The 13,661-nt window shown below is 60.1% G+C and overlaps 6 protein-coding genes across 6 annotated transcripts; 3 read left to right on the forward strand and 3 right to left on the reverse strand.

Annotated features, from left to right (window-relative positions):
• Positions 1–63: 63 nt before the first annotated feature.
• On the forward strand, positions 64–780 carry SDRG_00640 (hypothetical protein; the record flags this gene model as incomplete). Its single annotated transcript, XM_008606124.1, has 1 exon — positions 64–780. One exon carries the CDS (start codon positions 64–66, stop codon positions 778–780), a length of 717 nt encoding a protein of 238 aa, XP_008604346.1.
• Positions 781–873: 93 nt separating this feature from the next.
• Positions 874–4,718, forward strand: SDRG_00641 (hypothetical protein; the record flags this gene model as incomplete). Its single annotated transcript, XM_008606125.1, has 11 exons — positions 874–1,684; positions 1,765–1,854; positions 1,898–2,336; positions 2,383–2,440; positions 2,488–2,529; positions 2,578–2,851; positions 2,895–3,253; positions 3,302–3,452; positions 3,512–3,591; positions 3,638–4,519; positions 4,569–4,718. 11 exons carry the CDS (start codon positions 874–876, stop codon positions 4,716–4,718), a joined length of 3,336 nt encoding a protein of 1,111 aa, XP_008604347.1.
• Positions 4,719–4,754: 36 nt separating this feature from the next.
• Positions 4,755–6,131, reverse strand: SDRG_00642 (hypothetical protein; the record flags this gene model as incomplete). The annotated part of the gene is made up of 1 exon (XM_008606126.1): positions 4,755–6,131. The coding sequence occupies one exon, from the start codon at positions 6,129–6,131 to the stop codon at positions 4,755–4,757; it is 1,377 nt and encodes a 458-aa protein (XP_008604348.1).
• Positions 6,132–6,340: 209 nt separating this feature from the next.
• On the reverse strand, positions 6,341–8,687 carry SDRG_00643 (hypothetical protein; the record flags this gene model as incomplete). Its single annotated transcript, XM_008606127.1, has 7 exons — positions 6,341–6,968; positions 7,013–7,230; positions 7,286–7,540; positions 7,588–7,806; positions 7,854–8,084; positions 8,137–8,325; positions 8,373–8,687. 7 exons carry the CDS (start codon positions 8,685–8,687, stop codon positions 6,341–6,343), a joined length of 2,055 nt encoding a protein of 684 aa, XP_008604349.1.
• A 1,399-nt stretch (positions 8,688–10,086) lies between these two features.
• Positions 10,087–11,797, reverse strand: SDRG_00644 (hypothetical protein). The gene has a single exon (XM_008606128.1). The coding sequence runs from the start codon at positions 11,749–11,751 to the stop codon at positions 10,174–10,176; it is 1,578 nt and encodes a 525-aa protein (XP_008604350.1). The 5' UTR covers positions 11,752–11,797; the 3' UTR covers positions 10,087–10,173.
• Positions 11,798–13,001: 1,204 nt separating this feature from the next.
• On the forward strand, positions 13,002–13,594 carry SDRG_00645 (hypothetical protein; the record flags this gene model as incomplete). The annotated part of the gene is made up of 5 exons (XM_008606129.1): positions 13,002–13,203; positions 13,250–13,344; positions 13,388–13,462; positions 13,507–13,526; positions 13,576–13,594. The coding sequence occupies 5 exons, from the start codon at positions 13,002–13,004 to the stop codon at positions 13,592–13,594; spliced, it is 411 nt and encodes a 136-aa protein (XP_008604351.1).
• Positions 13,595–13,661: the final 67 nt, after the last annotated feature.

Here is a 13,661-nt window from a genome sequence, read left to right on the forward strand (position 1 = left end):
GGCTCGGGCATTGGCCTTGAGATCGCCCGCCAGCTCGGCCGGTTTGGCGCCAAGGTCGTCCTCATGGGACGCCGTGCACCGGTACTCGAAGCGGCGGTGGCCTCGCTGACGGCCGATGGCGTCACGGCAACGTATGTTGCCGGTGACGTGCGCAAGCCGGAGGATGCGAGCGCGGCCGTCGCCATGGCCGTCTCGACGTACGGCACCTTGAACGTCTTGGTCAACTGCGCCGCGGGCAACTTTCTCAGCACGGCGCAAGACCTCTCGACGAACGCATTCCGCACCGTCCTCGACATTGACACGGTCGGCACGTTCAACATGAGCCGCGCGGCCTTTCCGCATCTGAAAGGAGACGGGGTTGTGCTCAACATTAGCGCCAATTTGCATCTGTACGCAACGTGGTACCAGGTGCATGCGTCGGCGGCCAAGGCGGCCGTCGACTCGATCACGCGGTCGCTTGCGCTCGAGTGGGGTCGCTACAACATCCGCGTCGTGGGCATCGCGCCCGGGCCGATCGCCGACACGCCGGGCATGAACAAGCTCGCAGGCGATGCAGCCGAAGACATGATCAAGGAAGTGACCGCGCTGCGCCGCATGGGCACCAAGCTCGAGATCGCCCACCTCGCGGTCTTCCTTGTCTCGAGTGGCGGTGCCAACATCACGGGCCACACGATCGTCTCGGACGGCGGCCAGCACATTTACCGGGAGCCAGGCATGCCCGCCGAGATGGTGACCGAGTGGAGCCGTCGCCGGGAGGCACAGGTGAAGAGCAAGCTCTGAGCTCCAAGCTCTAAGCTCTAAGCTCTAAGCTCTAAGCTCCAAGCTCCAAGCTCTAAGCGTTAAATTTAGCTTCATCTTTCGAGAGTTTCGTATATGACTGTCGCGCGCTGGGCGTCCCGGACGGCGCCAGAGCTCAGCGCAGCTGAGGCAATCCGTGTCGCAAACGAGCTCCTCTCTCAGTCCACGGAGACGACCTCGCGGCCGTCGGCCGTTCGCCCGTCGTCGGCGGTCAAGAAGCGCCTACCAGCAACGACGATGATGACGCCGGCGCCGTCGATCGAGCGATGGCTTCGCGCCGAGACGACAGTCGCGTCTATGGCCAGTGTCGGCGCCGCCCTCGCCCTCGAGATGACCGAGCTCGACGGCCTCCTTTCGAAACGCATTGCGCTGCCGTACTACGACGCCCACCTCATGGACGCCGACCTCCAGGCGCTGCATGCGGCGCTCGGCGCGCAGACCGACGCGTACTTGAGCGACTTGCACGACGGGTTCCGCCGCCTCCGCCGCCTCGTCCACACAACAGACAACTCGCTGCAATCACTCGCATTGAGCTCGGCGCGGTACCTGCCCCGGCACGAGATCCAGGCCGCGATCAAACCGGTCCTCGCTTCGGATACCGCGCTCTCATTCGATCGCATCGACCTCATGCTCGTGCACTGCGACGTCCGTGGCGATGGCAGCGTCGACATGCAGCGCTTTATGACGCTGCTCGAGGCGTCGCCGCCGCCCCGCGAACGCATCATGCAATTCGCTTTTTACCTGCTTTGGCCACGCGCGCTCGTGTCGAGCGGCCATGACGAGCGGCTGCGCATTTACAAGCTCGTCGCGCTCCTCAAGGAGAATCATGCACGCGACCCGGTGCCTGCATTTGAAATGACGTTGCAGTGGCTCCAGGCGTTTGACGGTACAACTTGCTTGTTGCGATGGATTTTTTGAGTTTGAGATTGGAATGTGGGAAATTGAGAATGGAGTTTGCACTTGTAGCGCCAGCGCTGACCTTGACCGACTGGATGTGCTTCCATCGGCTTCAGAGTGATAGCATGGACCACGATGCAGACTTTGTGCGCTTCCTCCGTACGTCTCCATGTTGGTTGGACGCTGGTGGATTTGCGAGTAGACGCGACGTGGCATGTCCTGGCGATGGAGCCCGTGCCCATGACGTGGCAGCGCGAGAGAGCCATGTGCGATACGCTCTTGCAACAGGCAGCGGAAGCGCGCACGGCGCAAAAGGCCCAGCAGCGACGAAGTGGCCTCGCCCACGAACTCCGCGACCTCGAGACGCGCGTGCGCGCGCTCTGTGTTCGTCTTCGCGAGGCTTGTCTCTCGCTCACCCGCGCCAGTGTGTCGGGCGCTGTCTTGGCCGCCGACATGAGCGCTGCCAAGATGGTGTTTGACCAGCTGCATCGCCTCGAGGCACTGCACATCACGCCGGTGCTGACGACGCTCCCGGACGCGGCAGCGCTCGCAGGTCTGATCGAATTGGACATTGCGCACCTGGGGCTCTGGCACTTGCCCGGCACAGAGCTCGTGCACTTGCGCATCTTGCGGGCGTCGCAGTACGGTAAAGTGTATTCGTGAGCAAGGGCATGAAAGCGTGCGTAGCAACCAGCTCCGCAAGGAGAGCCTCCCCAACGTGCGCGCGCTTTGGCCGCAGCTGCGCGTACGCACCAAGACGAGTTTGACGGTCGCTCACGACGCCATTTCTAGGAGCTGGACGTCTCCAACAATGCACTCACCGGTCTTCCCGAGGTAGACTCCTCTACATGGCTTTGGTGCTACCCTGGGATGAATGGACAGATATGTCAGTCCTGGACGCTCCTCGAAGCGTGCAATCTTTCGAGCAATCAACTCGTGACGCTGTCCGAGACCATTGTTGGGGAGTGGCGTCAGCTTCGCAGTTTGCAGCTCCACGACAACCGGCTCACTTCGCTGCCGAGCACACTGCGCCACTGCGAGGCCCTCACAACCCTCTTCTGCCACCGCAATGCACTCCACGCGCTGCCTGCGTGCGTGGCCGATCTGGACGCGCTTGCGGATACCACCTTTCACCACAACCAGATCACGTCTCACGGTACAAACCACCACGATATCGCATCTTAGCGCGTGCCGGGTAGGCATCGGACCGGCTGTGCCCGAGCGGCGCCATCTGCGGCAGCTGGCGCGGTGTACCTTGTCCTACAACAGCCTCGAGTCTCTGCCGTACGAGCTCCGGGACCTAACCCAGCTGCGGTCGCTCAGCCTCGGCCACAACCAGATACGCGACCTTGGATCCGCCGACTTTTCTGGCCTCGTTGTATGCACCGAGGTCGACTTGCGACACAACTGTCTAAGGGAGCTTCCGCCCTCGCTGTTTGCGATGCCGAAGCTGCAGCACCTTTTCGTGCACTCCAATATCCTGACCGACCTCCCTTCCAGTATCGGATTCGCGCCGGCACTGATTTCGGTCCATGCGCACACCAACCATTTATCCAGTGTACTATCCTATCCTATCCAAGTATACGACTCGAAATTCACGGGATAGGTGCCATCTGAATTGAGCAATGTGGCGACCTTAGCGCACTTGGACCTGTCGCGGAATCGACTACGCACCCTACCATTGGCGTGGACGGCGTTTCTAACGCATCGCCAGCCCGAAAGTTCACAGCTCGTGCTCGAGACGCTCAAGCTGGACGGTAGGAGACCGTCTTTGTTTCAACGTTGTATCAACTCTGTATCAACTCGTCTACACTAGACAACCCGTGGGAGAAAGCGCTGGAGGACATTGTCGTCCATGGAAGGTACACGTCGCCGAGCGCCCAGCAAATGACACTGGTGCGCTAGTTCAATGCCACAAACATATCGAATAAACAATGCCTAGACGCTTCTCAAGCTCGTCGACTACCTCCAAATCACAACTACGAAGCGCTCCAAAGTCGACTTTACCGTGTTCCAGAAGCAGCACAAGAACGACAAGAAGGTCTATCGCCTCCGCGTTCGGAAGGGCCAGGCCAAAGTGGCCACCGAATACCTCGAGTGGGCCTTCCGTGACCACCGCACGGCGTCTGGCGGTGTCTCAAACGCCCGCTTTCGCAGTATTTTGCTCGACCTCGGGTGTCCGTGGACCGCTCTCGAGTGGTCGCGGGTCCTCGACCGATTCCCACTGCAGCCAGAGCCAGGCGTTGACCTCGACCGCTTCTTGGACGCGGTCGAGCGAGTCCACGACGCGCCTTTCGAGGCTCCCAGCTTCCCCGAACAAGTCTGCATGTACCTCCAAGACGCGACCGCAGCATCTGAGAAGGCGGCCATCTCAAAACCGTCTGCGCCTCGTGCACCGACAAGTCCTGCACCGACGCAGGCGACGCTCGCTACCACGTCAGCAACGCCTGTCAAGGCACCAAGCACTCTCGCGCCGACGCCAGCAACCCCGACGCCGCCCGAGACAAAGCCCAAGACCAAGAACGCGTCGAGCACCGAAGCCCGACTGCGCCACCAAGTACTTCGACAGCGCGAGCGCATGGTGATCCTCCAGCAACAAATGCTCGACCAGAGAGCGCGACCGGTCGTCGACACGACAGCGGCGGCTCGGGGCGACCCGATCGCGACAGCTGACGATAACGCCAAGCGCCAAGGACTCACGCTACATTGCTTGGGCGAGACGAAGCGGACGAGTCTCGTCATGACGGCCTACGAGTTGTCATGGACAGTACGCGAGCTCAAGCAACAGATTGAGGGCGAGCACGACATTCCAACGTCATCGCAGGTGCGCGGTTGCATCCGCTCCTGTTGCTAGTGAATCCATGCGAGACTAGGTGCTGCTGGCCGTCTACCTCGACCGCCGTCTGCGTCTCGCCGATGCGGTCGTCCTGGCAACGGTCCTCCACGACACACCAACGCCGTCGCTGCAACTCCTCGTGGGCCCTCCAGTCCGCGCGATTTACGCACCCCGCGGCGACACCTAACCCCAATCCTAGACTCTCATCGAATGGTTGTTACTATTATATCGTTATGTACTCGGTCGGGTCCGACTCCATTGCATCGACTTGGCTTTTCAGAGCACGTAGATGGTCGTGGGCATGGCCCATGGCCTCTTCGAGCTGGTCGATGCGGGCGATCTGCTGGCCGAGCTTGTCAAGCATCGCGTTTTGCTGTTCGGCGAGCATCTGCTGTGTCTCGGAGATCTTGGAGAGAAGCGCCCAGAACGAATTCTGCTGCTCGGCGACCGCTGTCGACGACGTGGTTACGAGCTTGGGCTTGTGGCGCTCAAGGGACGCCGTGATCGACTCCGTCGGAGTCACTTTTTTGGTTGTCGGTGGCGACAGCTCGTCGACTTCGGGGATCGGCGATGGCTCTTGGGGCGCTGTCGCTTGCAGAAACGTGTCGGCCGATGCATTTGAATGGCGGCCCATGAACGACGAGAGGTTCCGCCGGAAGGACGACCCGCCCGACTCGATCGAGCACTCCTCGATCGCCGTGAGCCGGTTGCGCTCCCGCCGTCGATTCTCTTCGAGCATCTCCATCACGATCGACGAGAGGTGCACGAGCATGTCGACTGCTCGGGCGTCGACCGCATCGCGCGGCGACGTGTCAAGCACCATGATGGTGCCAATGACGTGGCCGTCCATCGTGACAATCGGCACTGACACATAAAACCGAATGTGCGCCGGGCCCGTCACGAGCGGGTTGGCAGCGAACCGCTTGTCGAGCGTGAGATCGCGGACCACCAGCGGCTTGGTAATACGATGCTCGATGAGGTGGCTGCAGAGCGCGAGTTCGCGCGGCAGCTGCGCGTGGGCAATGCCCATCGACGCCTTGTACCACTGCCGCATGGCGTCGACAAAGCCAATCGCGGCGACGCTGCAAGCAAACGTCTTGGCGGCCGCTTGGCACACAGCGTTGTACTCGGCCTCGACATGCGTGTCGAGGATCGCAAACGACGAGAGCGCGAGCAGCCGCGTCTCTTCGGCTTCCATATTGCCAAACGAGTAGCTGTTTGTGCTTTGGTGGCTCTGTGACAGTGGCAGCAGCGTCGGCGGCGCGGCCGAGTTGCGGTAGAATTGGACTTCGCCAATGCAGTCCATGCAGATGCGCACCGTGAGGATCGTCGCGTTCTTGATCGACGAGCTGCGCTGGCGCGAGAGGGACGGGCGCGGCAGGACGTCGCGGACGTGCCGGTGCAAGGAGCACTGGCTGCACACAACCTCGCCGCACGCGCGGCAGTGGTGCTTGCGGACAAACGTGTTGAAGCGGCGGATGCAGATGACGCACTGCGGCCGATCCTTGTCGGCGACCCACTCGTTCATGTGCTTGAGGTGGAACTCGAGCACATCGTCGGGAATCCGGCCGCGCTTGGACGACGACGATGCGAGCAGCATGGCGCGAGAGAGAGACTGGCGACGGTGTGGTAGAGGCCCATCAACTGCCAGCTGCTGTATCAGTGTCCTGCGACACCTGCAGCAGCTTTGGTGCATGTATTATTCAGCGACCAAGCAGGTCAGGGACGAGGGGCATCGTGTCATCATCTTCGTCGTATTTATAGCAGAAGAGAAGACCAACATGTAGTGTATTCCGAGTCATTTGGCCCTCATGCGTGAATCGCAGGACGGTCTTCTTCGGCGACGAGCCAGACGCTGTCGTCCTCTTGGTCGAGGCGCTGCGCGAGCGCGAGGATCGAGCCGGTCTCGAGAAGGTACGACACGAGGCGGTCGTTGGCGTCGACCATGTCGTCGAGGTGCCGCGTCGACGTCGTCTTGTGCTTGCCCGGGCGCAGCGGCCGCACCTCGCGCTGCTGCTCTTGCTGCTGCTGCTCGTGGTCGAGCTCGTCGTCGTCGTCATCGTCGTCGTCGTCGTCGTCATCGTCGCTCGAGGATTCGTCCGACGACTTGCTCGTGCTCGGCCGCAGCGTCGGCGACGTCCCCGACGATGGCTTTTGCTGCTGGCGGAGCGCGGCCTTGCGCTCTTTCGTGCGCTGGCGCTTCTTTTGCCGCTTGTTGCGCTTGGACGCTTGCTTGGCCTGCTTCTCGGTCGTCTCCTTCTCCGTCTCCTCCTTCCAGAGACTCTCTTGGTACTTGAGGTGGAAGATCGTGCAGTCGCAGTTCTTGCACACGTTGCACTTGCACTCGGCGCAAAAGAATGTGTCGTTCGAGTGTTTCGAGAAGGCGCCCATGCAGATCGCGCACGTCACAAAGTGCTGCTGCCATATCCGCGTCGCTCTAATGCGTCGTGGGTCCTTGATACCTTGATACAAAGTACATACCGCTTCGCGACCGTCGCCGACTTGTGGGACACGAGGGTTTCAATGTTGGCCGATGCCATCAAGCCAGCGTACGGGTTGGGCGCGTCGAGTCGCTTGGCCTCGAGCTCGCCCACTTGCAGTATACGCTCGAGGCCTTCCAGCGCCATCATGACCATGCTCGTCTCTTCCAGTAGGTTGCCTAAGATCTGGATGCAGCCTTCGTTGACCAAGTATTCAATCTACATAGAAATAGAAGCGGTGAGATCCCAGCATATTGGCGTCAAAAGGACCGACTTGACTATCGGAGCCGCACGACGTCGCGTTGAGGACGACCCAGCACGCTTCGGAGCGCACCTCCGTGTCGGTGGCGTCCGACGACGCGAGGTTCATGAGCGACGGGATGCAGCCAGAGTCGAGCACGCATTGAATCTGGTCGACCGTGCCCGCGGCAATGTTGGAGAGCGTCCAGCACGCCTCCTTTTGGATCTCGCGGTTCGAATGCGCAATGAGCTTGCGCAGCGATGGCACCGCGCCACACTCGATGATATGCTACACGACATGTCAACCGGTTGCGAGGTATGCAGCGTCGACGCTACCTGGGTGTAGTCGTGGTCGTCCTCGGCGCAGACAATGTTGCCAATGGCACGCAGCGCAGGCTTGGTCACGCGCCACGAGTTGTGGCTGAGCAGCTCCACGAGGCGCAAGCACACTTCCGAGTCGACGACGGCCTGGATGTGCGTGCTCGGGCCGTCGCAGAGGTGTGAGAAGGCCCAGCACACGTGGCTCAGCACTTCCGTGTCCGAGCTCGCCAGCATCTACGTTGCTTGCATTCAAAAATGGAAACGCAACGCGGTGCTGGTACCTTGCCGAGCGACGGAAGGACCAAGTTGATGTCAAAAACTGGTCGCGGCTGGCCGTCACAGAGGTTGCTCAGCGTCCACGTGAGGATACGCAGGAGCGAGAGCTTCTCGGGCGGCGCTTTCTTGAGGCTGTTGACGAGGGGCGGCAGCGCGCCCGCCGAGAGCACCGAGTCGCGCGTGTGCGAGCCTTCGCCAGCCAAGTTGCCCAGCACCCAGACAGACTGCTCGAGGACCTGCAACAATGCCATGTTGAACCAAGGGCGACTGCAACATCGATGGTTGTACCTCTTCGTTGGGCGAGTCGAGGAGCGACACGAGCGTCGGGATGACGCCATTGTTGAGGAGCACGGACGTATTGTCCGTGGCGCCGGCGGCAATGTTGGTGAGCGCCCAGAGCGCCTCCACTTGCAGAAGCGGGTGGTCCTTCAATTTCAGCCAGCTAATGAGGCGCGGGGTCCAGTTTTTCTCAAGCATCTACGACCGCGTCAAGCGTGCGCCATGGGCTACGTGGCGCATCCCACCTGCCGGATCAGGAGGTCGCGCTCGCTCGAAAGGAGGAGGCGCAGCTTCTTCGCCGCTTCCATCTGGACCGTCGAATCTTGGGACGAGAGCCCGGCGTCGATCTGCGCAATGTCGCCCTGGAAGTCCTTGTTGCCGGCCATCGCGGCCGAGTGGGCAGCCGAGAGCGCTTGGATCCCGCTGCTAGCGAGGTGGACCATCGAGCTCGCGCTCATCGAGTGGGCGAAGGCCGCGGGGTGGTGGTGGGGCGCCTGGCGCGCCTTGGACGGGGGGAGCAGCGAGGCCAGCGACGTCGAGGTAGACGCGGGGGATGGCATCGGTCTCGACGGGATGCTAGCGATCGAGCGGAGGAACGCGGACGGGTCGATGGACGCGGCAGGAGCGGCAGTCAGGGGATCGACTTCCGCCGACGCTGACCAGAACCTTGTACTGTTAGCCATCCCAAAACTTTATCCCGTCGAATAATAAGTTTTCCCGCAATTTCACCGGCTGAACAAACCTCTACAAATGCATACTCAAAAATCCATCGAAGAAAGCATCTCAAGCGACATCGCATTGGTGCTACCGCCGTACACGTCCCGTCTTGGGTAGGCTTGCGCCCACGACCTCGTCGTCTCCAATTCCACGAGGTTGCCTGCGCTCGAGTTCCGTCGTCGCACCATGTAAATATGTAAAATCCCTAAATTGTGGAAAATGGGCGTTTTGAGATCCATGGAATTGAGTTTCAATGAGGGCACCCGGCCGCATCGGTATCGAGTAGCTTGCAAGGGTGAGAGACGAGAGAAGGATACTCTAGACGCCATCGCGTTTTGCCACCATAGTATGGGACGGCAAGCATGCACAACACCGGGAAGCGCTCGCGGTTTAAGTACCACGTTTTCTGAAACTCAAAAAACGCAGCTCAAAACCAGCTGTCCGACCTGCAGCATTGCATATTCGAAATCTTTGTTATCCGGATCTACCGGATAACCGACAGACGCGCGCGATGACCGCCAGTGTTTAAAACCGTCCAAGATCGCACTGCCGCGTGGACAATGTCCTGTGGACTAAGTTCTCGGACAATCGGCCACTCAGATCTAGGACGGGCGTGGTGGTTGAGTAGACAAGTTGTCTATTGCCAAGTACGAGAACCTTGGGGACAGGACACGGCGACTCCGACGACGGCGCTCTGGCGTACAGACACCTCTCGCATCCTCGCTCCATCGCATCGCAACCTACCGGTACTCGTATGAACAACAACTCAACTTATTGACGCCGCCGAGAGCATGACGAGCGTGGCGCAGCCCCTCGTGCACGGGTTCCAGCAGTATTGCAACACAGCGCGGCGAGGACGAGCTTCGAGTCGGTGCGGCTATGGTTAGTCCTGCCCAAAGATATGTATACCAGTCGCATCATACCAGCGGGCGCATGCAAGAGTGCTCAGCATTAGTCGACGTACGTCTCGCACGAACGAGACCAAGGCGACACTTGCCGTGAGTCGGACACGTCTTCTGCTTGCTACAAGATATTCCACGGACGTCACTGGGCACCCTCAGTGCCCTGGTGCAGCCACGCCTCAAACGTGTGCGACACAAACTGCGCTGGCAACAACCCCATCGGATCAACAACCAAATGAATGCAACAAAGACAGCAACACGACCGCGATCCCAGCGTGGGTGACACCCGTGCGTCTCGAAGCTAGTTTCGACATCTTGTCATCCATCTTGGAGTCGACGATTTAGAGAACACCAACCTCAGTCCATTAACTTAAATGTCTAGTCCGATATGCGGTAGTGGATTATAGAGTACATCGGAACAAACGCGTTAGGCCTCCATGACAGCCACGTGCGTCTCGCGGCGCGCAATGCCAATCGCGAGCTTCTTTTTGAGCAATTTTCGGCGCGACACTTCGACCGCGATCGCGGCCAGGACGATCGCCCAAATGAGCCAGAGGTACGGAAACAACAGCGTTTGCTTGAGCCCGTCCCGGTCATTGGCGCAGAGCGGGTTGAGCGAGACGCCGTCCTCGAGCGTATTGCAGTGCGGCGCCCACTTGTCCTTGAGCATACCAAGCACGATGGGCGAGGGCACGTCGCCGAGGACGTGCGCGAGGAGCGTGTTGATACCGAGGGCGAGGCCGCGCCGGCGCTTGTCGACCGAGAGCAGAATGGCCACGACCGACGCCGGGACGCACCCAAAGAGAAACGCGAGCGCGATCGCAAGGATGCCGATCGACAAGATCTTATCCCACTCGAGCGCGATCCACGAGAGGACAAGGAACGCCGTGCCGGTCGCGAGCATTATACACAGCTGCCGCGTCGCCTTGTACATGCGAAACTCTTCGTTGTCCGGGTCCAGCGCACACGACCGGTCGAGGAAGAGGCCGCCGAGAAGCGTGCCGATCGTACCAGCGACGACGATGATGGCGCCAAACACCATGGCGGCCGAGCTCTCCTCAAAGAGGCCAAGGCCGATCAAGAGCGATGGACCAAACGCACCGAGGCCCGAGATGGAGAAGATGTACGCGGCCGACCCGAGGGCGACGAGCATAAAGAGCGGCGACATGAGAATCGAAAACACTTCCATGTGCAGAGCGACCTTCTTGACCTCGGGCTCTTCGTCCGTGACTTGAGCGACTAGTGAAAAGGTCGACTGCATGATGCATTCATGCGAGAGGTCGTTGGCGGCCAAGTCGGCGTCCGCGGTACCTTGGTGGAACTCGACCGTCGCGCGGTGCGGATCCTGGAGCTGCGGCGTCATGGTGTGGGCGCGCTGGCGAGCGACCAAGCCCGCGGGCACGTTGTACTGGTTGGGAATGCTAAAGATGCAGAGAAGCACGAGCGGTACCATGAGGATACCCTCAAAGTGAAAGGCCCACGGCCACCCGATTGTGGACGCAAAGAGTGCCGAATAAAAGTAGCCCGCCGCCGTGCCGACCGTGATGCCGCAGTAGAAGACGCCGAGCCAGAGCGTGCGCTTCGCCGGCGGCGCGTGGTCGTCAATGAAAGATGGCGCAATTGCTTGGAAGCTCGATTCGCCGACGCCACTGAGAATGCGCCCGACGAGGAGCACGTTGAGGTTGTTGAACGGCTCGGCGAGGCCGCAGAGCACCATGGCCACGCACCACGTGGCCATACCGGCAGCGATGAGCACGAACGGGCGATAGTAGATAACCCAGTACCCAAACGCAATGCTAAAGACCGAGTAGCCCGCAATGAACGCCGAGACGAGGAGACCCATGTACGTGTTGGCCTCGGCGGTGCCCTCCTTGTCGAGCGCCTTGTTGATGAAGCTCTGGAACGTGTTGGGCGACCCGGGGATGATGCCCCGGTCAATGTAGTTGAGCATGTTGATGGTGCAGAGGAGCACAAAGAGGCTCGAGACCTTGGTGAGGCGGACCATGCTGCTACAACCCCGAGCGTATTGCCAACTGCACCTTCTACCAGCGTGCCCGCGGCTGCTGCAAGGCCATTGGCTGACGCGAATGCATTCGAACTTCGATGCGTGCACATGATTGTAGGGCAAAGTGGGCGCTCGAAGGAAAAAACCGTAGATATTAACGTGAATACTTCCATTAAAATTATTAAAATGGATATTGTAATATTTCGATAATGTGAAAGATTACAGCGCGTGCCACGTCCAGGCGGTCGACGCAGCGCTCACGATGGCAACGCGGTTGGGATCCCTGACGCAGAGTACAGCGTTTGCAAGCACAAGCAAGACAGGCTCTGTCGCAGGAATAGGTCGAAGCGCGACCGCCGGATGCATGCCATAAGGCGCGAATAGTAATATGAATATGGATATTATCTGCCGCGAAATAATATTAGCGTCGACGCCAAATTTGTCCCGTCCCATCTGATATGGCAAGTCTCTGAAACTTGATGCGTGCCCGTTGATGTTGATGATGCACTGGAAGCTTAGGCGTGCGTCGCCGACTTGGCAGTCCCGGTAGCGGCACCACATACAAGCCTCGCCATCGAGCTCAACCAAGATCTGAGCCGACTCGAAGTCGTAGAGACGCGTCTGGCACTGAGAGCCATATTGCACTTCTTTCGAACCTGACGTGGGCATGGACCAAAGAGCCAGCGCCTCCTTGTTCGACGATCATTGGGGGCTTGCACATCTGTCTACTTCCGGTGGGGAGTTAAGGAGTCCTGGGCTTGCCAGCGCACGGCCGACGTGCTGCAACGCGCTGCTGGCGAAGAGAGCTGCAACAAAAACGTGCAGACTCTGCGGCGTTTAGTGCGCGGAGGAGCGCGATAGGACCAATCGAGATGCTACGCTCCTGACCCAACACCGCTGTAATGCCCTGCCAGCGTTCCTGCGATGCTGCTCGCCACGTTCCGAAGCGTGCGCCAGAACGAGATCGTACCAGAGCCCCTGCTAGAGCCTGCCTCCTGCGCCAGTTTGAGACTCTGCCGTGGCTTTGGCCACAAGCCGCCGACTTGGATAATAAACCACCCAGATTCCAAGCCGAGAGCAGGCAGCATAGCAGGGTTCTATTTGACAGCAGCGAGGCGACCGTGCAACTCTTGGCGTCGTCATATCCTCCCGTCCTGGTTCTGGGAACGCGTCTTGGGCCAACATATTAAATTTGACAGGTTTTACAGGTCAACCAATGGGATGGCGCGACGCATGGGAAAGATACTGGTATGCTGACCGAGATCGCGGTGCGGGTGGCCAAGGTCGACGACGCATCGTGCCTCAACGACGACAACGACGAGACCAAGCCGACGGGGCCGCGCGTGAAGCGGGTGCAGGTCACGCTGCTCTCGCCGCCAGTGCGCCTCACGCACATTTCGTTTCAAAACTACTATACCGCAAGTCTCCGCATCGACCAAGTGCTCTTCGGTGGTGCGAGTGGCCTGCTTCGAATCGCGCCGATATGAGCATCCTGTAGGCAAGACGACTTGCGTTGTCGCCAACCTGCCCTTGATGGCCAAGGCCCACTACGAAGACGACGCGCAGAACTGGCATGTGCTCAAGCACGACCACGTACGCGCCAATTCGGTTGCACGCACAATATAGCATCGTGTAGCTACCGGGCCTTGACGCAGCGCGCGCGACAGGCTTTGTGTTCTACCTCACACAGCCGTCGCCGCTCTGGGACAAGGTGTGCAGATGGGCTAGGATCATATTCGACGACGTTGAACGTAGTGGGAGCTCCAGCAGCTGCGGTTTTTCGAGACCACCGAGGCGCCGTCCGTCGTACCGCGCGCGCTGCAGGAGAAGGCGGCCGAGTTGACGGACGGCCAGCTCTTCCGCAAGTACACGATCAACACATCCGGGACGGTCTCGGCCGACGCCAAGCA

This window comes from Saprolegnia diclina, assembly GCF_000281045.1.
Source record: "Saprolegnia diclina VS20 unplaced genomic scaffold supercont1.2, whole genome shotgun sequence".
Taxonomy (NCBI): domain Eukaryota; phylum Oomycota; class Saprolegniomycetes; order Saprolegniales; family Saprolegniaceae; genus Saprolegnia; species Saprolegnia diclina.

What these genes read in the sequence shown, in the direction of transcription:
- SDRG_00644 (XM_008606128.1), bottom strand. Translation starts at nt 11,751, where the DNA reads ATGGTCCGCCTCACCAAGGTCTCGAGCCTCTTTGTGCTCCTCTGCACC.